The sequence below is a fragment of the Calidris pugnax genome, unplaced genomic scaffold, assembly GCF_001431845.1.
Source record: "Calidris pugnax isolate Ruff unplaced genomic scaffold, ASM143184v1 scaffold44, whole genome shotgun sequence".
Taxonomy (NCBI): domain Eukaryota; kingdom Metazoa; phylum Chordata; class Aves; order Charadriiformes; family Scolopacidae; genus Calidris; species Calidris pugnax.
In genome coordinates, this window is record NW_015094506.1 from 27,030,252 (window position 1) to 27,051,837 (window position 21,586).

General features: G+C 36.2%; 1 protein-coding gene across 1 annotated transcript in view; it reads left to right on the plus strand.

Annotated features, from left to right (window-relative positions):
• ADAMTS20 (ADAM metallopeptidase with thrombospondin type 1 motif 20) overlaps positions 1-21,586 on the plus strand; it is an 87,962-nt gene that overhangs the window by 23,993 nt on the left and 42,383 nt on the right. The window contains exons 5-16 of the mRNA XM_014964226.1: positions 3,291-3,374; positions 4,075-4,199; positions 4,735-4,773; positions 5,140-5,180; positions 5,499-5,604; positions 6,685-6,831; positions 7,459-7,600; positions 8,954-9,058; positions 16,380-16,525; positions 17,856-18,037; positions 18,134-18,270; positions 19,438-19,555. Coding sequence (XP_014819712.1) covers positions 3,291-3,374; positions 4,075-4,199; positions 4,735-4,773; positions 5,140-5,180; positions 5,499-5,604; positions 6,685-6,831; positions 7,459-7,600; positions 8,954-9,058; positions 16,380-16,525; positions 17,856-18,037; positions 18,134-18,270; positions 19,438-19,555 — 1,372 coding nt within the window. The remainder of the gene's footprint in view (positions 1-3,290; positions 3,375-4,074; positions 4,200-4,734; positions 4,774-5,139; positions 5,181-5,498; positions 5,605-6,684; positions 6,832-7,458; positions 7,601-8,953; positions 9,059-16,379; positions 16,526-17,855; positions 18,038-18,133; positions 18,271-19,437; positions 19,556-21,586) is intronic.

Below are 21,586 nucleotides of genomic sequence, written 5' to 3' on the forward strand. Positions count from 1 at the left end.
GTGATGCTGCACAGAAGGCTGATAGTCTGGCCAATGGGGTGGGGTTCAACAAGGCCAAGTGCCAGGTCCTGCACTTGGGTCACAACAGCCCCCTGCAGCGCTACAGGCTTGGGGATGAATGGCTGGAGAGCTGCCTGGCAGAAAAGGACCTGGGGGTGTTGGTTGACTGTTGGCTGAACATGAGCCAGCAGTGTGCCCAGGTGGCCAAGAAGGCCAATGGTATCCTGGACTGTATCATGAACAGCGTGGTGAGTAGGACCCGAGAGGTGATCGTCCCCCTGCACTCGGCACTGGTGATGCCTCACCTCAAGTACTGTGTCCAGTTTTGGGCCCCTTACCACAAAAAAGACATTGAGGTGCTGGAGTGGGTCCAGAGAAGGGCAATGAAGCTGGTGAGGGGTTTGGAGAACAAATCATAAGAGGAGCAGCTGAGGGAGCTGGGGTTGTTCAGCCTGGAGAAAAGGAGGCTGAGGGGAGGCCTTATTTCTCTCTACAACTTCTTGAAAGGGGGTTATAGAGAGGCGGGAGTCAGTCTCTTCTCCCAAGAAGGGAGATAGGACAAGAGGAAATGACCTCAAGCTGTGAGGGACCCTAATATCCAATCTAAACCAGGAGATGTTTAGATTGGATATTAGGAAAACATCTAAACCAGGAGATGTTTAGATGGGATATTAGGAAAAATTTTTACACTGAAAGGGTTATTAAGCATGGGAGTGGGCTGCCCAGCGAAGTGGTTGAGTCACCATCCCTGGCGGTATTTGAAAGACAGGTAGGTGTAGTGCTTAGGGCTATGGTTTGGTGACGGTTTTTGTCAGTGTTAGGTTGATGGTTGGACTAGAAGGTCTGGAAGGTTCCTTCCAACCTACACAGCTCTCTGATTCTATCTTTAAGGGTCCCTTCCAACCCAAACCATTCTGGGATTCTGTTTACTGTATTTCTATAGCAGTGCCTGTTTCAGCATTATGGTGTAGACATAAAACAGTCTGGTTTTGTTACCTGTTCCATAAAAGATCTTTCTGTTAACACTATATGCCTGTCATCTTCTTGTATAGGTTTATGCTGTGACAAATAATCAGTTATAAGTGGCAGGGGAGTCTAGTCTTCAGGACAAGTGTCTTCACATTATAAGCCAAAGATCCTCGCAGATCTCATTTCAGATTCCTCTGATGTGATTTGGGAATGCCATATGAACCCATCACCTGTTTCTTCTTTGCTAAAGAGAAATAAAACTTGAAATAGTTGGGCTGGAATTAATCTCCCATAGCCTCATATGTCTGAAAATTAGACTTCTCATCTCCCTCCATAGCAAAAGGATTAAGAAATGAAATACCTTACTCTCTGGTATGAAAATATGTATATCTAAATATGTATTTTAGATAGGCATGTCTACACAACAGTTCATCCTTTCTCCTTCTCCATTGACTGTTGAAGGAATTTAGACAGCTAGCTTACTGCTAGTGACATGAACTGAGATGAATGTGATAACTGTGTTATGTTAATCTAAGACAATATTCAGGACCATACCTTGACTTTTGGTGATATTTCATGAGGAGGACAAATATCCAGAAATACCCTCTCTAGGTTTATCAAAGTGGATCTCAAACTGTGTTTAAGAACACATTATGAGCTGGATAATCTGTGGTAGTTTAAAAGTAGTTTTTGTAGTAGTAAAATGGTAGTTTATTCCATTCAAATTTAGATAACCCCTGCTGCCTGTATAGCGCTTGAGCCTTTACAGGCACCTGTTCTTTGATAAAGACATTCTGAATGTGTCTATGCCTAATTGAAATCTTTGGTGAGTGCCTGAGAGATGCTCCTTTTTCCCACCTTGGAATAATTTGATGCTTGCTGGTTAGTAACAAGAATGGAGTCCATATGGAAGGAAGCAGACAATAGCTGTGCTGCTCTGAAATGTGTTCTCCATATGGATTCCAAATCTCAGGCTCCTTCCCTACCCTTATCCAATCCCCTATTTCCAGCCTGTGTATCAACAAAAGAATGAAGGACAACGCTGTGCATTGTGCTCTCTCCAGTTCAGGGAAAGGGAGGGTATGAATCGTTGTGAGCCAGTGTTTTTAGCAGAATTACTCTGTCTCAGGTACATTGGATTCATACGCTGCGAGGCTGTGGTTTCACGAGCAATTTAAGTCAGTTCAAGTGTAGGCTACTTTTGAAAGAAGTCTGTTTTTCTGCACTTTTCCCTCTGTCAGCACCTGCGTTGGAGGGGCTGCACCAGGAATGAGATCATGTTGATCAATATAACAAGATACAAGAAAAGGAAAAAAAAAAAAAAAAAAATATATATATATATATTGGTTTGCAGTTGGATCAGTTCCTTGCTCCTGTAACTTTTGTAGCCTTGCAGCCTTAGCATAAGCCAGAAGGGAGGAAAGCCAGTACTCCTGTCCTTGTTTAGGTAAGGCTGTCATTCAACAACTGCTTTAAGCTGAATTGTAGAATCCATATGGATGGGACATCTGAAGCTGTTATTGGGAATGAATAAACTTTTTTACTGTGTTTATGAAGAATAACTTTCAAAGTGATTCACTTTGGTCTATGGAATTGACTCATGATTTTTACTATCTGGATGCAAGGGTATATAAAAAAATGCATCTTGGGTATGTAAATACAAATTTTATGAATGAGGAAAGAAACCTTTGTATGTGTCATATATATTTTCAATACAGGTTTATATCAGCTTCCATTAAAAGCAAGGGCAAAAGCATATTCGTTCAAACTTGCTTTCTAAACTCCTCTAATATTTTAGGTATTTATTCTACAAATTATGCATGTAAGCCAGCTTTTGTCTATGATAGTCACAGTGACGTTACTTTTGTTCTTTTTTGATATTTTAGCAATAAACTACAGTTTTTACCATGTCTAATAAGTATACTTTTTACACTAGCATTTCAACATGGTGTGAAAGTGTTTGGAAATGAATATAAAATTATAGCTATTTGGGTATTAGAAATTATTATTTGCATTTAAGAAGATTTTGTTAGGATAGTTTCTTTTTATGTGGAGATTAGTATTGGAAAACAACATGTGTGCATGTTCTGATCTTTGTTTGTATAATAATTATGAGCTATTTTTAGGTACCATCTTAGTTTAAAAACAGGGCAACAATTTTGGGTTTGGCACCGTATCCTGGGGTAGAAAGGTACAAAGGGATGCATGAAATTTCTGTTGTGTAGCAACTTTTTATTTCTTTAACTTCCTCACATCACAAAAAGAGATATTCTTTATCAGATGAGTTTAATAATCTAATCTTCTGACTTTTTTCTCTTTAGGTTGCAGCAATCTATAAAGATTCAAGTATTGGAAATCTTATAAATATAGTTATTGTAAAATTAATTGTAATTCACAATGAACAGGTAGGAAAAATAAATATTAAAAAAAATTTCTTTCTAATAGAAGAAACAAAATACATAAATTTGCATTGTAATTCCAAAGTTTAAAATACTTTAGCTTTAAATACAAAATATTTTCTTTAACTATATTTTTTTTAAGATAGGAGATTAAATGTCAAATGTGAGGTTAAGTGCATTATTTAGTGCCTGTATTTCCCCGTCTCTGAATTAGCACCTCCTGTTGACCTAAATGGGCATAAATCAGATACTGTATGAAAACTTATGACATAACTACCTAAAGTATGGTTATACGCATGGATCATGACAGGGAAATGACAACTTCTATAGAAGGTTTTGATGGAGGGTTTTCAGCCCTAACAGCTGTGGTATTTTAAGATTGGAAGAAGTATATCCTTTTCAAATACATGATTTTATATTTATTTATCATAAATGTCACACTGGTTTCTTAATATTTAACACGTGGTGCATGCTCACATACATTGATTAAAATAATGGATTCTCATGACTGATGACTTGTAGCTAAATTAAGACCTGATCCTGCAAAGAAATCCGTGTGAGTGAGCTTATGTGGAGTCCTGCTGACTTCCTTTCAGTGCACAGTCATTGTTTTGCAGATTAGGGGCATGAATAACAAAGTAATGAGTGCAAGTGCATGAGTATTAAAGCCCTTATTTGATTTTTTTTTTGGCCATTTCTTGCTTAGGAAGGACCTGCTATCACTTTTAATGCAGCTACCACTCTTCGTAATTTTTGCTTATGGCAGCAAGCACAAAACACTTTGGATGATGCTCACCCTTCCCATCATGATACTGCTGTTCTTATCACTAGGTACAGTATCTGAAATAGCCATAATTACTCAGCTAGGTGAGACAAATGCTTCAGTTTCTTTTTTTACATCATCATTTTTTAACCATTCTGATGGTTAAACCACACTGATACTGTTCATAGATAATTGAAGTGAATAAAGACTCTCTTGAACTTCCCAAACCATTGATTATCAATACATGAGCAGTTACTCTGACAGTGCTATGTTGGTAGCAAACCATGTGAGGAACCTTTCATTAAAGACAATCGAAATAGCTTAGACGGGATATTGTTATAAGGAAATGAAGTCATTGTATATACATGTGATGGGGACGGGGTGTTGTACATAATGGATGCAGCTGAAGGATGCAGTGATGATCAGCTCCTGATAGCCCAGGTGTAATTGGAACTACCGAAATCTTACAAATGGAGAACATTTAAATATTAGTATATAGTCTTCCTATACACTGATTGCCTCAGAGAATGTTCTGATGTTCATTCACTGAAATATATTCTCTCTTATGCTGGTTGGTTTTTTTTTCATTATTTTTCCCCCCAGTGTTCACGTTGGACTCACTCCAGCACTTCAAACTGTTTGGTATTTATCCTGAATTTTACCTTATTTTGGCAGATGGTTACCTACATAAGATAGTTTCAAGTATACTGCAATCTGCACATTTTCATCAGCAGCATTTCATGCTTGATCTACTTTCTGCATTGTAGAGAAGTAACATAGTATTTGAATTTTTATTCTTTGCAAGCTAGATGGAAAGCAATGCTGTGAGCTTAGACTGGTGAATTTAAATTACTTCTCTCACTAGAATCCAAATTGTTTGAAAGGACTATAAGATTAAAAATAGCAAATCATATTTGCAATTGCTGTAATTAATATAACAACAGTCAAATTACTTTAAAAATGTTCTTTTATTTGTGTAATAATTTTAAATAAATATTTTCCTTCAAGGGAAGATATCTGCAGAGCTAGAGAGAAGTGTGATACTCTTGGTGAGTTTGGTTTTTTTTAATCAATATGATTTTATAACAGAAAATCTGTAAGAAAATCTCACTAAAGAGAAAAATCAATTGGGAATAAATCAGAAAATAGATGCAAAGTTTAAGTCACAAAGACAAAAAAATTGACTTCTTAATGCTGTTCTGCCCTGGGGTGTACTTCTGGTGCCTGGTGGTTGGGTTTTTTGTGTCAATTCGGTGCATTTGAGGCATGACTTTAAACATGTGTGCCATAGTATTTGTTTATAGAGTCACTCCTTCTACAGGAAAACTCATTCTCTTAAGCTTTTATATAAGGATTCAATTTTGCAGGTTTAGCAGAGCTGGGTACAATGTGTGACCCACTGCGCAGCTGTTCTATAAGCGAAGAAAATGGATTGAGTGCTGCTTTTACCATAGCGCATGAGCTTGGACACGTGTAAGTACCTCTTTCCTACCAGGTAAATCTTTTTTATTTCCTTTTGAATATGACCAATTTGCGGTGATGGGCTCTACCTTTCTAAGAGGGTGCAGTCTGCTACGTCCTTCTAGAAGAGTCTTTATTTTTGCCCCTTGCAGTGAGTCAGCTCTACCCATCACCTAGAGGTAGAGAAATCATGAACTTTATAACCTGGCAGGTTGGTATCCTGAATCATGGGAGATACTGGCCGTACAGCTGTATTTGGTCCATTTGTCATATGAACTGGTTGGGACACTGGGAGAGGTATCTTAGATGTGCCACATAGTCCTGTTAGCTCCAATTGCATTCTAGCCGTGATAGGAGTTTACCTTTAAGAAAAGACTGTTGTTACTGTAATGCAGAAATATTCTTCCTTGTGTTTGATCCTTTCAGAATACAGTAGAGTAAAACAAAGAGAAATACTTTACACAGAAAAATAAGAGGAGATGACAGCATTTTATTTTATGAAGCGTACCTCATCAGAGATGGCAGAAAGGTGCTAAACTCTAGCTCCATGGGGCATGCCACAGTGTAGGTAACGATGGCCTTACAGAGCTCTGTAGCTACCATGTTGATCTTTCATGTGCCTGGAAGTTCCTTTAGATACATGCCATTTGCTGTGGTACTTAAACTGGCATATAAAATAAGACCATGTGCTAGTTGAATAAATATGATGTTGATGCGCTTGGTAGTTTGTTACTGAATAGTAAGACTTATGATGTGAATATTGGGGTAATGTGTTCTGGACAGTCTAGGAGCTGAGCAGATGGGTTGTTCATTTGCAGTGGCATACTCCCAAAACACTGGAGTTTTCCTGGCGAGCTAAAGTACTATGTAATTGTAAAATTCCTATATAATGAGGAGTATTTTGGATAAAGACAGAGTTATATAAGGCATTTTTAAAATATCTATTGCCATAATGTCAGGTAATCATATTAAGTGAGTCCCATTAAATTTCAAAGTGTTTTCAAACTCAAAACTCAAGCATTTGCTGCTACAACGGAGTGTCATTTAATTATTGCTGAATTTGTTTTGGAGTTTGTCTGTTTTGCTTTTTAGATTTAATGTGCCTCATGATGACAGTTTTAAATGTAAAGAAGCTGGAATTAAACATCAGTACCATGTGATGGCTCCAACTTTAAATTACCATACAAGCCCATGGACCTGGTCAAAATGCAGTCAAAAATATATCACTGAATTTCTTGAGTAAGTATCAATATGATGCTATGGTTTTGGTTTGGTTTGTCTGTTGGTTTTTTCAATGTCATGTCTTTGAGACGTATTTTAAAGGTATTGATTAAATACCAATTTTCGGTTGTTCTTAAGTTTAACCACTGACTTGCAGGTCCTCAGTCCTCCAGAAAAAGTACACGTATTTAACTCTGTGGATGATTCATGACTTTGTTAAAGTTGCACTCACCTGTAAAGCTAAGAATACTACTTTTTTTTTTTATATAGTGGTGTTGGTTATTGAAAGTATTTTTCGTATGGTCGTAGTAGGTCAGAATAGACACAGTTTATTTTCAGAAGTTTATATTTAAAAAAAGAGTGGTAGGCAGTAACAGTTTTTTTCCTGTAAGAATGTGAAAATAAGACAACCAGAAAACAAACAAAAAAAAAAACTTTTTTTGGTGGATATCATGCAAAATGCCATAAAGGAAAATCAAGTGACATGGTTTATTTTAATAATTGAATTAATTGAAGTCGTTACATAGGCAAGTAGGCCTGCAAACCCATAACTCCACTGAGATATGCATGTTTAAGTGTTGTGTGAGTAGGGTCCCAATTATTTAAGACCGATTTATTCACATTTTGTTCCCGTTTTTACAACAGCACCGGTTATGGTGAATGTCTCCTAGACAAACCTAGTGGAAGAATATATGATCTTTCCTCTCAGCTGCCTGGGTCAATGTATGACGTCAACAAGCAGTGTGAACTTATGTTTGGTCTTGGCTCGCAAGTGTGCCCATATCTGGTGAGTGAACAACAGAGAGTCATGCACAATCTATACTGAAAAATTACTGAGAGATAGGTTTAGAAATGAATTCTTAGGACTTCTGGTTTTGGAAGAATTTTATCCTGAAATATGTGCAAGTTCTGATTTTATTGAGTTGAAGAGGGTAGAGTTCAGTGGAGAGCATTGCAGCTCCATATGCTAGAAATACATAGAATTAAAAAGTAGGATGAATTCATTCTGATTTCCACATCTGAAAATGTGATTATGATTCCTTTAAAAGATCTAAAGCTGCATAAATTAAGGCAACTACTGAAAGGGAATTATTTCAACACATTCTAAAATTTTTTCATATTATAGCCCCTATCTTACATTAACAGGTCTTTCTCATCTGCTTCTTTTAGTGCTTTTTAAAAAACTTTTTAAAAGTATTAACTTGAAAGTTAATATATTAATTAAAATATTTTTTCTAAATGTTTTGTCCAAAGTATAGATTTTCTCTATTTTGTCAAAGAGTCAAGAAATATTTTCATGCCTGTTAAAGTGTAAATTTTGTATACTTAACCAAAAATTTCTTTAAAGCAAAATAGGGATCTGGAAAGAAAAGTTTAGTAGATTAATATTGAAACTTAAGTTGTATTTTGAAAACTTAATGTATCCAGTGCAATGTAAAATAAATACAAATATAATATTAAGATTTCGTTCATTACTGTTAAGATGTTATGAAGAGTTAGATTTTTGGACCAACTTATCAAATACCTCTACTAGCATTGTGTGGGTTGTTGGAGCTGTTTAAAGGAGACAACTTAAGATCAGATTCAGACAGAATTAAGTGGCACTTTTGGTAAGGTAGAATGTCGTTTAGGAGTCATCAGGCTTTATGGAAATATTGTAGAAAAGTAAAGGGGGATCCAAAGAACTGAAGATGGTGTTACTGAAGACCACCTTGTAAGTTTTATAATCCATAATTTGTCTGTTAAGAATCTTTTAAGAATTTGAAAAGGAGGCTTTCTTCTTAATTTTCTAGCCAGTGTGTTTTTTAAGAATTCCAGTTAGTCTTTGTCTGGGGATTATACTCAAATGGTGCTGCATAGTATCAACCTTAACCTCTTACATTCTTTATTAAATTTTTTACTGAATTAGAAAATAAAGTTATTTATTACTTCTAATGTGATCAGTTTCAAGTATATTCCACACTCCTGCCTGGCCTTAAGCAAAATCCATTTTGTTTTTGTGGGGTTTTATCTGTGAAAAATGGTAGCAAAAATAGCAACCTCTAAGCCCGCATAGTATGAGAAAGCAATACAAATAACCCAACTAATGCCTAAAATGGTGTTACAGGTACAATAAAAGTAATCTTGTTTGCTTTTTTAGAAACAATGCAAACGCTTGTGGTGCACAAGCACTGAAGGTGTTCACAAGGGTTGTCGTACTCAGCACATGCCTTTGGCTGATGGAACAGCTTGTGGTGTGGGAATGGTAAGTCATTTGTTTCTCAGCAATTGCATTTGTATAATTGGTGTAGACGAGAAAGATCAGTGCTTGCTGTGTGGCAATGCTGCACCTGAAACGTGCTGATTGTGTGAACAGTATCCAACTGACTTTACCTACAGTTTCGCTTAGTTCTGTAATGTTATGATATAAATAACATAGGTTGTTCAGAATAATTATAAAAGTTTACAGATGCAACATTGGTTAAAGATAGATGGAAAACCTCAGGGAAAAGTTGCCATCTTTCCTTCTTTTTCTAAAAAGCAGATTGTTTGTAACAAGTTGAGTTTTTTCCTCATCAGCAGTGTTCCAAAGTTGAACTTCCTGGAAACTGGACATCCCAAAAGTTTGTTGCCCCCAGTTTTTTTTGTCGAGGCTGTTTCACTGAACCAGAACGAATTAAGTATGAGTGGTGTGGGTGTAGGAGTACGCTTTTTTTGAAAGAGAAAGTCTTTGGATTAGAATCCTGGTTTTGGTAGGTATTTGCACATTGTATTGGTTTCAGCCAAAATATGAAAGCATGGATCAGTACCTCTTCACTTACTCCAGTAAGTGCCCAAACACGTAACCTCGCACTCAGGTACTGTCTTGCCTATTGTAACATAGTTCAGGATACTTGGATCTGTTCAGTGCTAAAATCCAGCACTTCTGGATTTTAGCAATCCTACTTCTCGCACTCTTATGCATAGGACTCTGCCTGGCTGTACGATGTATGGAATGAATGCTTTGACACTTAAAAAGGAAGAAACAGAAGCTGGACTTGCTATACCCTCCTCAATGGTTTATTTGGTAAAGAGTGTTTGGGTCATGAGAGTGCAGCTCACTTGCTTCCTCATCTGGCAGGTTGTTTTTGGGTGTGGATCTTGAGCTGTGTCCTCTGAGGATATAACCTGTCTTGGGCTGTCCATAAGGGTCATGAATATCTAATTAGTAGATATAGTCAAGGCATTTACAAAACCTTGACAGAAACAGGAGTAGTGGTAGAAGCTACTTGAATCCAGAGTTATCAGTGAAGATATGAGTGTTTTAGTTTTAGATTGTAGTTTGAGAACTAAACAGAAATTAGGTGTTTGAGTTCTTTCCTGATCTAGTCTTTGACTTCTCCATGTCTCAGTTCACCAACAGCAAATAGAAGTATTTTTGTACCTGACAGGGGATTGTGAGAATAAATATTTCAGAGATTTTTGACATGCTCAGATATGACAGCAATTATCTCAAGTAGGGCTGGTTTATTGCGTTGAGCTGCTTTACATAGCAGTATGCTTTGGCAGCTTCAGGGGTTGTGGGAACAGTGTTAATTTTTTACCTTTTGATAGTTTTATAGGTTCAAAGATGATTAAAAAAAAATCTGCTCTTATTTCTACGTATAATAGGCTGCTACATTTCACTCAGTCATTACTAAATTTCCCCCAATAACTTTTACCCTTTACAGATAAATTTTTTTCTTTTTCTGTATTTGGTAAGACAGTAGTAGTGAGGAATTTGAAAATACTGTTCTTAATAGATAACAATTTAATGGGCAAATTGTCTCAAATGGTTTCTTTCCCTCTTGCAAGATTAGGAGAAGTTATTTGAAGGTTATGATGGAAGCTTGGCTTGATTAAATCCTGTGCATGCAGCTGGTGTTACAATCTTTAACCCATTTTTCAGTCGGTCACTGAGCAGAAAGGAAGTTTGTCTTTATATAAACTTCACATGTAGTCTTTAGTTCAATTGACTCTAATTTGCCAACATCAGAGGACTTCTTTTATATATGAATACAAAACCCAATTTTATGCAATTACTGCACTGAAACCAGTTTTCTCTAGGAAGCGAAGAGCTAATTACAGTCATTACCTCTGAAAGATGTAAAAAAGAACAGCAATTAATCTGACAAATTGTCATCTGTTCCTGTGTAAGGGACAGCTCCTTTCAAGCTCAGTCAGCAAGTTTCTGTTAGCGTTAATGGGAATAACACATGGCGGCTAGTGATTGTAATTAATATTTGCTGGCAACCTAAATAAATTTATATTTGGCATTTGCAGCATTATTGCTGTCATGAATGCAGAAAAGATCCGTTTAAGGCATTTGTAAATTTAGTATCAACTTTTTTTGGTAATCTTTAGGGTTTTTTTCAGGTAGTGGGTCTGATTAGTGGATCTTGCTCTACACACTGCTCTAACAGTCTTTGTATCTTTTCTTCCCTAAAATACAAGAAGATGTAAATCTAGTAAAATCAGAGAGTCTCAAGTGAATGAGCAAGCAGCTTTTCCTGAGTGCCTGCACTTCCTAATCTTCTTGCCATATGCAATCTTTCAACATCCATGCATTTTGAAAGAGAACTGTTTTGTATATCTCATGGCTCTCTACACGCCTGTAGAGCTCAGTGCATTCTTAATATATATTAGTAGCATATTCTTAGAACATTCAAGGAAAAATGCAACCTAACATTTTAGTGTCTTACAGAGAATAAAGAAAATATTTCCTTGGGAATTTTAACTTTTCCTGTATTAGTTCTGCAGAGTTAATATTATTATCTAGAATTAATATTACTAAAATAGAAAACTTTCGCTTTTACTTCAATTTCCTGTCTTTTTTATACTGCTTTGAGCAGTATAAAAAGTAGCAGTCTCCGATTCTGAAGTATGTTTGCTGTTCTTTGGTTGTAGGTTACTACCCATCTCTTTTAAAAATCATTACATTGCTTGACTACCTTGTGAATGCAATACATGAAGATAGTTAATCTGAAAGAATAATTAATTATGTATGTATATCTATAGTAAATATAGAAAATTCACAGCTGGGTAATAGTGGGATATGTTAACCATCTGGAAGTAGCATAAGATCTTTTGAACTGTAAAAACAGATTAAAGTATATTTAAGTGCTTAAACCAAAAATTTTTGCTATAAACTAGGATTTTTATAAAGGTAAAAGTTTTATGTGGGAACATTTCAAGGGAAAAATAAAGCATGTAGGTTTTTTTTCAAGAAAAATTGAAAATGTTGAAAAAATAATAAAATATTTTAGGTTTTGTCAATAATTAATGTCATCTGACTAATAAATATAGGTTCGTGTGAGAATCCATCCTACAGAGGTAGAGACCTGAGATGCTATAATTATAGCTTTGTCCTTTTGATTTTCTCCTCATATTTGTCTTCACTGTTCAATCATCTTTGCTTTTAGAATCACCAGCAGCAACCAACAACATCTGTGGAAACGTATTACGAAGGGCTACGAAGGTGATTAGGGGACTAGAACATCTCACTGATGAGGGAAGGCTGAGGGACTTGCGTGTTCTTAGTCTGAAGAAGACTGAGGGGGGATATGATCAATGCTTATAAATACTTAAAGGGTGGGTGTCAAGAGGATGGGGCCAGTCTTTTTTCAGTGGTGCCCAGTGACAGGAAAAGAGGCAAAAGGCACAAACTTGAACGTAGGAAGTTTCAACTGAACATGAGGAGGAACTTTACTTTGAGGGTGGCAGGACACTGGAACAGGCTGCCCAGAGAGGTGGTGGAGTCTCCTTCTCTGGGCACATTCCTGTGCAACCTGGCTCTAAGTGGACCTGCTTTGGCAGGGGGGTTGGACTAAATGATCTACAGAGGTTCCTTCCAACCCCATATCATTCTGTGGTTCTGTGTTAGTGTCTGAAAATAGATGAATAGTTTTTCCTGAGCTTCCTTTTCTGCAAGGCTACACAGGGCTCTAATGCATGATTCTATGTCCTCATACACTGAGCATCAGCATTTCAATCTTTGCCCCAAGATCTTCAAAAACCACGTGTATCTCTTGGAATAGCCTGGAAAAGAAAGGCAGTAACGGTGAGCTTGGAGTCCTTTTCCTGCTGTGAGTCATAGCAGCCTGTGTATGAAGTACTTGATTTCTGAAGAGCTGTAGTCCAGTTCTGGGTGCATCTGTCACTATCCTTGATTCAGTCAAAAATGAGCATAGCCTGGCAATTAGTGCTTTAATAATTCCTTTCAAAATTGCTTTCCTGCAAATTTAGCAAGTTTGATAAGGTATAATTTGGACCTGAAATTGGTTTATCAAATCCTAGTTTAGTCTGTAGGCAAGAGTCAAACCACTTATTATAGGCAGGTGATTAATTTGGGCACCTGTAGGTTCATTGATCCCAAATTTGAACTATTAACCCTCCTTCCACCTCAGCATTGAAAATATAATAATTACATGTGGATTTGGGTCAGAATTTCTGCCTTCTTGACAGAAAACCAACTGTGACCTTGGCTAGAGCAGACTTGCCACTTGCTGTAGTCAGTATGTTTGGAATTACAAGTGATACCCACTTTGCATAATGCATACGTTATATTTTCCATAACAAATGTAGGGGAGAAAAATTGTTAGTGATTACATTTACGTTTATGAAAGTTCTGCATATCATAGTGTTCTCAGTGAAGCAATGATTCAGGCGAGCTCAGAGGAACATCTGGAACGCGTCTGGTGCCGGAGTTTTCTACTGTGACTTCATCATGTTGCTTCTGTAGGAATGCAGCAGAGTAATAGCTGAGACAAGTTTGTTGAATAAGCTATTAAAATCCCAGATGTGAACATGTGCTTTGCATTTTTATGGATCAAAATAATGCTGTTGTGGGTATAAAATTTCATTTTACAACTCTGTCTTTTCCTGAAATCTCCCTTCAAGTTATTGTAAATGTTTTTGTAGATGGAAGAAGAACCTAAACTCTAGGTTGCCGGCCATATTTGGGTGCATGATTCATTTTGGGAATTAGAATTTGGAGGATGTAGATTCCTCAGCCTATAGTAATAAAAATTATTTCCTAAGATGCTAATTACAGGTCTTGGAAAGGCAAGGTCTTAACGTTTCCTCATATTTACCTTCAACTTTTACCTAGTGCAGCCATATCTTTTAGTGCTAGGTACTAGAAAGTTTGGGTACAAAGGTACCCTAAGGGCATCTTGGAAAAAGTAATGCAAACTGTCAGTAAGCACTGCAGTATGAAAAACATGCATATATGCAGTGAAATGATGGTGTATTTGTGGTGTTAAATTAAAGCATTAATCTTACCATCAAGCAAGGGGTGATCTGGCCAGTTTGGTGGATTATTTAGATGATTGTATGACAAGATTGATGTAGCTTTTGTTCTGTGTTTGGACTTGAAAATCACCTTTACTGGTTGTATTATTAGAGGGAGGCATTCAAGGGCTTAAAAGATAAGTCCCATGTGCAAGAGTCAGTGTGATGAAGAATTATACAGGCAAGCAATTTTATTGCTGAGTTGGATTAAGAACTAATGCAGAACTCAGAAAGCAGAATATGATTGTGTAACAAATTCCTATTTTGAGAGCAAAATTATTGTTAGCATATGAGCATAAGGATCAATATAATAAAAGCTTATACTAATTAGGATGAAATTGCTTATAGGAATTACTTCATGCAGCGATAAAACCATTGAACAATGTTTGAGGTTTATGTCATTCAGGTGTATTGAGAAAGATTGCATACATCATTCCTGTGAGTTCAGCAAAATTTCTGTTAATTGATAGTTCCTACAATAAATTTGTAACATCATAATTACTCTTGAGAATTCTATGCAACATTTAAATCTATTTTAAAAAGTGGAATTTCAGGTGGAATCCTGAAATAAATTTATCTTCCATGTGTCAGAGGTTCTTAAATTGTTTTTTATGTGCCAGAGGCTTTAGTTACCAAAGCCCTGCTAGACTTCAGGTAATTCGAAGCTTTTTTGTGTCGCAGAGAGGCAAATGCTAAGCTGTAGAAAGAACAAGGAGTTGAGTTGATATAATCTGTTCTGATGATTCTAGTGACTGATCCATGGATGTACTACAAGGAAGGATGGAATAAGCCACTCCCTGTCAATATGACTAGGAGAATCCCTCCTGACAACATAATGATCAGTCTAATCCTGAGTCTGCAAACAGTCATCTAAAATGAAGAATTCTCTTTGTTGTGTATGAGCACTGACCCCATGTAGTCTACCCTGCCCACTGTCTTGTCTCCAGATGTGGGCAGTCTTTGATGCTTCAGAGGGTCTTTGGAGTCAAGGACAAAGTTGAGGACATGTTATCCACATAGAAGTCAGCAAGAGACATGGTGCTGACATTGTAGTATCTTGTAAGAATTCTATTTTAGCATTTAAACTGCTCCATTGTGTTGTGATCAAATGTAACACTTGGGATTTTGTGAAGCGTACAAGTGAATTAGAATTCCAACTGCCGTAAGTCATCAGTAGGATTAGTGCTGGTAATTCCTGCAGGTTGTTTGGAAAAAGTCACACATACACCAATCATAAAATTCTCATTTAGACTTTTTAGTCATGTACTTTTTGCATAACCGCTGAAGTGGATAAATATTTGCAGAGTCAGGGACTTAGACAGTAAATACTTAGCAGCAAGAGACTGATCTCTTGATTTTTCTGAAAAAAATAGCTAGTAAGTACAGCTTTCTGTAAATAATAACAGTTTACAGATATGGAGTGTTGAAGTCTCATAATTGACATGACTACAACAGAATATTTTTGCAATCTTTCTCTTCTCAATAATGTAAATCCCACCAGATGAAATGAAAATTGCACTTTTATGCAACTTTTATTTGAAAACAGGTGGTTCTTCAGCAGGAATAGAATCTGAAGTAACACAATAGACATTGCAATGTAGTATCTTGCTCTAAGAATTATTGTTTCTTTAAATATTAATTGAGTTTTAATGGTAATAGCAATTTTTTAAACTTAGTAGTAAATATAATATTATTGTAAAATATAGATAAATACAAAATATTTTACAGCTTTTGTTATAGATGTCTGAGTTTAAGCACGAATCTATAGTATCATCTTGCTTTAGCAGAAACAAGGTCTTAAATGCTTGAAAATTTGTGTGCTTTTCCACAAAAATCCCACTAGCTTTTTTCACTTTTGGGATGCTCAAAAAAACCCCTGAATTTCTGGTAGTTTGTTGTCATACCTTTTCCCTTTTTTGTATCAGCATGAACGGAAGAATCTCATACATACAAATGAGAATAAATCTATATTTGAAGTTTGTGCATGAAAACATATCAGGAATTCAAGATCAGGATTCTGAGATTCTTATGTAGGCATTTGAATAAAGTGACAAGACCTAAAGATGTATTCAGCATCCAGTAGCTGCCATAGACAGCAAAGAACTCTAGACAGTATTTCTGAAAATACGACTTCTGGGTAAGATACCTTAAAGAAATTTGAACATTTTAGAAAATGTCAGAGCAGTAAGCTCTTGAATTTTTTTCTTTCTTTGTCTAAAACATGCAGTAACCTTGTGCTTGACTTACAAATTTTATTTTGGTTTTGGACTGTGCAGCATTGCCGCCATGGAATTTGTGTGAGCAGAGAAATGGAGACACGTCCTGTAGATGGAGAATGGGGACCGTGGGGGCCTTATAGCTCATGTTCAAGAACTTGTGGAGGCGGAATCAAGAGCACTACCAGGCTGTGCAATAGACCAGAGTATGTTTTTTATTGTGTTTTACATTAGTACATAATGAAGATATTACGGCACAATGGATTGGTTCAAAACAAAAAGAAGGTATTGTGGGTTGCGCAAATTAGTTCAAAGCACCAATTAAAAAAAATGCTTGTTTCAGCAATGTTTGAAAAAAGAGATGTCTTTAGAACTTCTAGATTACTCTTGTCTCTCAACTATATAATTTATATTTATAGATATTCCTAAAGACTTATTTTGGCAGGGTGTTTTTTTCTATCTCTACGCTAAAAACTGAAGGTTTCTTTAAACATTGTGCTGGTTTTTTTGGAGTAAAAGCTGCAATAAGAAATGGATGTGTATCCCCTGGTAATCTTAAGTGAAGAACACTTTATTTGCTTTGATTTAAGTCTTTTTCACAAAATCACCACCAGCAACACCCAAAAGGAACACTGGTTACAGCAGAGTGATTTACAACTTACCTTTATAATGGGAAACTTCCATTGATGGAATAGTTCAACGTGGGTTTCATTGTCTGTAATAAAAGTCAATGAGAACCTTACCCTTAACTTCTCCAGAAGTTGTATCCTGGGTAGCTTCAGGGTTTTTCTAGGAAGTCATGTCATTTTGATATTATCAGTGGGATAAATGAATTTCAGTCATAAGACCTCATGTTATTTTATTTTCTCTGATGAGTAAGAGCCGTTAGACTAGAATTGCATTTGATACGGCTCGGTCATAACTGATAGTATCAGTATGCCATTGATTTATTCTTTTTTTCCTCCCCAAGAACCTACTAATACTAAATTATTGTGTAGCAGGGTTTATAGAAGTTAGGAAATGTATTTTTGACTTCACAGTATATGGGGTGTTTGCAAAAATTTTCCGTTTTTTTGATCCCCAAACTGAAACCAATATTAGGAATTTAGGAATGAGTGTAATCTCCTAACTCTGTCTTCTTTCTTTGTCACTCTGTAAAATTATAATTTTAAAATTACTGAGGGATGTGCTGTAATCTCAGCTAAATTCATAAAAGAATTAAGGTTAATAATGCTTTTTCCCAGGCAAAATAATTATGACTGTAAGAGAAATAAAAATGTAATAGAAATTAATAAACTTCAGTAGCTTGATTACCAGCTACCTCAGCAGAGTATTTTACATGGACCTTTTACTTTCTTTACTTGGGCATAAATGTATGCACAGTGCAATAGAAGATGTGTGTGGGGGGGAAATTCAGTAACAGGTGTCTTAATGCTGTGTGAGATTTTCACCTTTAGATCAGTGGCTCAAGCCACTTTTCATGGAAACCAGCAATTTTACAAACTGAATGTGTTTTACATTTATCTATTTTTTTAGACCAAGAAATGGAGGAAAGTACTGTGTTGGTCGCAGGATGAAATTTCGATCATGTAATACTGATTCATGTCCAAAAGGCAACAAAGATTTCCGGGAGCAACAGTGCTCTGAATTTGATGGCAAACACTTTAATATCAATGGTCTTACATCTGCTGTTCGCTGGCTTCCAAAATACAGTGGTAGTAAGTAATTTTAAATTTTTTCAATTAATGAAATAAAAATGTTACTTTAATTAAAGTTTTAAAACAGACAAGAAACCTGTTGGATTTTCTTTCCAGTTGCTATGAAAGATCGCTGTAAACTTTTTTGCCGAGTTTCTGGAACAACTTCCTACTATCAGCTGAAGGACAGAGTTGCTGATGGTACTCCCTGTGGAGCAGAAACCAATGACCTTTGTGTTCAAGGCTTATGCAGGGTATTTAAACTTATTAATTATTAAAATTGATTTTAACAAATGGTAAAGCAGATATTTAATATTCATCCAAATAACCATTACTGAAAATATGTAAAGCAAGATGCTTTGAATTTACTTAAGTTAATTTTAATCCCTACCAAATTAAACATCTGGAGATGAAGGCAATTAAGTGAAGAACATACAGTTGAATCTAAAGACCCACAGTCTTTCCTCATTAAAGCCTCATATGTGAGGCAGTTAATATTGTCCAAGTAAACAGAGAGAAACTGATCCAAAATTGACATAAAGGGAGGAAAGAAGGATGCTGTGTGTTTATTGCCATCATATTTCTGCTGTCAAAGAAATAAAAAAAAAAGTAGAAAATCCAAGGGTAGATAGATTATATTTTTATTATTTCATTGCAAAATCAGGAGGAACTGACTCTTGAAAGGGATCATTTCAGCATCCTTTACTTAATAGCAATTACGGAAAGGCCACAAGATTTTGTTGGGAGAAGCAAGGTGCTTTGTTATAACAATTCAAGACTTTTATCAAGCCCAGGTTGTTTTGCTGATTGCAGTGAAACTGAGTAAATTCAGGGTGAGGAGAAAATTTAGCCTTTTTTTATAGTGTTGAATTAAGAGGAAAGAGGAAATGCCAGAGAATTGTCCTGTTTATCATAATTTTTTTTAAAAGGAAGTTTACGTAAAGATACATAAACAACAATTGTGCTTATGGTAGTTTAACCAGCGTAGCCTACATGTATTCCTCTTATTCTTTTACAGTAATGACAAACTTTAAAAGAATTGATGACCAGGTACACATACATACTGCTTTTAGGATTCCAAGACTTTTTAATGTAAATATTACTTAAAATTTGTACACTATGTTGATTTTTTAAATACAGAATCTTTACCTATTATGTATTTTTATACAGTTCTTGACATATTAAGTGTATTTGTACTGTACATTCTTAGTACAATAGTACAATAGCACTATTGTGTTTTGCCCTTACATCACAGCACCCACAACCATAAAAGGCTTTTCATGAATTGCCGAGGAAGATCTGTATCTAATATCTGTATCTAGTAAGAACATTTTCTGGGAGTGGGAAGCTTACATTGTTTGTTTTCATTGTTTTCCATTGAGCTGAGTGACAGAGGGCTATTGTATATTTTTTTTTTGTAGCAAGCAGGCTGTGATCATGTTTTGAATTCCAAGGCAAGGAGAGACAAATGTGGTATCTGTGGTGGTGATAATTCTTCATGTAAGACTCTTGCAGGTACTTTCAACAGTGCTCGTTATGGTATGTTTGTTTTGTTTGATTTTTTGATTATTTTTTTTAATATCTTAATACACATTTTATTATGGCTTAGTAATTATATTTTACATTTGAGGAAGTGGGATTTCAGTGTATGTTCTTTAAGGTCTCTGTCAACAAAAAATATCTCTGATTTTCAATCACATGTGCCCTCTGAAGGATGCAAGGCAAACATGGTAACACATTAACTCATTCAAGGAGAAAAAAATCAATCTGCTCTAAGGTAGAAACAAAAGACACGAATAAAAGATACGATGAGGGTAAAAGTACTTTAAAAGGAAAAATGCTTGTTGCTTTGCACTGTGCATTCTCTCATCTGAAACTATGCAGCTGAAGGACTTATTCCAACATCTCGTTTTGGTTATGTAAAGACATAGCAAGAAGGCTGTGGTGTGAGCAGCTGATGAGGTTCCTTTTTCCCATATAGTGCAAAAGATAGCCTGGGAAATGTGAGCTTTCTCTTTCCAGAGAACATAGGCAGCAACATTCATATTCTTTCCTCTTTGTTGGCATGCAGTGAATGAGAAACTTCTGAATAACCCTGATAACTTCTGTTTCTTTGATTTAGTTTCTCTAATAGAGCTATTGATAGCTTTTCTCTATGAAGTTCTTTCTGGGAAGTATGGGGAGACTATTGTATGTTGTAGCAGTGTAGCTAAGTAGTTAGAGATTATAACGTAAGGACAGAAGTCTTCAAGTTAATATCACATTCCTAAAGGGTCCTTCATGCCACTTCACTGGTTGAAAGAGACCACAGGCGAAGTGAAAATGATACCTGGAGAGCTGCCAAATGGGATCTTCATAGAACAAAGGAATTGGTGGTTGAAGGGGAAAGTATGCCCAGTATCCTGTTGGATTTTTTTTTTTCCTGGCAGAGGGCTTGCACCAAGCAAAAGTACCAAAAAACCTAAGGGTGGGATACAGCTACACTTCCCGTACAAATACACGTAACTTTTCTTGTGTCTGTCCCGAGAAGCTGGAAGAGGGCACGGTCAGCCATTAGAGACTGGATTTTTGAACATGTGATCAAAACAATGAAGAGAAAGAATGTATTCTTATGATGATTCTGAGTAAAGAATGATCAGTTCTATAAAAACTAAAACTGTCAGTGTTAAGTTTTCCACCACTATGAAAGATCTTGCTTATAGGTAGCACGTGAACTCAGTCACAAATAAATTTGATACAAGTGACCATTACGCTGGAACTGCCATTTGTACAAATATGGTTGAGACTATCCCTCTGTGCTGTTAATCAGCTTTGCATTCTCACAGGCTTATTTGCTTCTAACTGAAGTCGGAGGGGAAAAAAACCCAACACCTGCATTTTGGGATGAAGAAAACGTTGATTTATTATTAGGGTTTTATACTTAGTTGAATACTTTAAATTATGTTCAGATTCTTGGAATTACAGCATATAAAAGCTGATACTGAACGATACTACTGGACAGTATGCTAAACATTGGGGATTATCACTCAGGTGTGCTGAAGCAGGAGTGCAGCAATGCAAATTAGAGGTTGTAGCTAGCTGGTCACGAAAACTTCAGTGGTCATGGGAGGCCTATGACATCCCCAGGCTAAGGAGTGAAAAAGTGGTCTGAGGAAATGTTCTTTTCCAAAAAAGTTCTGAGTTAGGATCACAAGATAAGTATGCCAAAGTCTGTGCATTTGATCTTTTTCTTTAACTTCACCTGGTCCCCTTCCATACTGACACGAGTCATTTTACTAAGGCAGAATTTGGAATTCGACAATAGCAGCCCGGTGTACGTGCTTGTATTCATACAGTTTAAATGTTGTCAGTAAGTGTTTAAACAGTAGTGAAACAATCATCTGAAATTCATTACAATGAAACACTAATTTACTTAGCCTCCCAATTTAGGAAATGGCAATCTAATTATGTACCCATAATTATTATGTTGCCTGTTGTTATTGCATCAAATTAGAGTATCTGAGGATTTCCTGGAAAATGGTCAATGTGACCTATTCTTCTGTGTATTCCTTGTCTACGTGCTATGCAGAT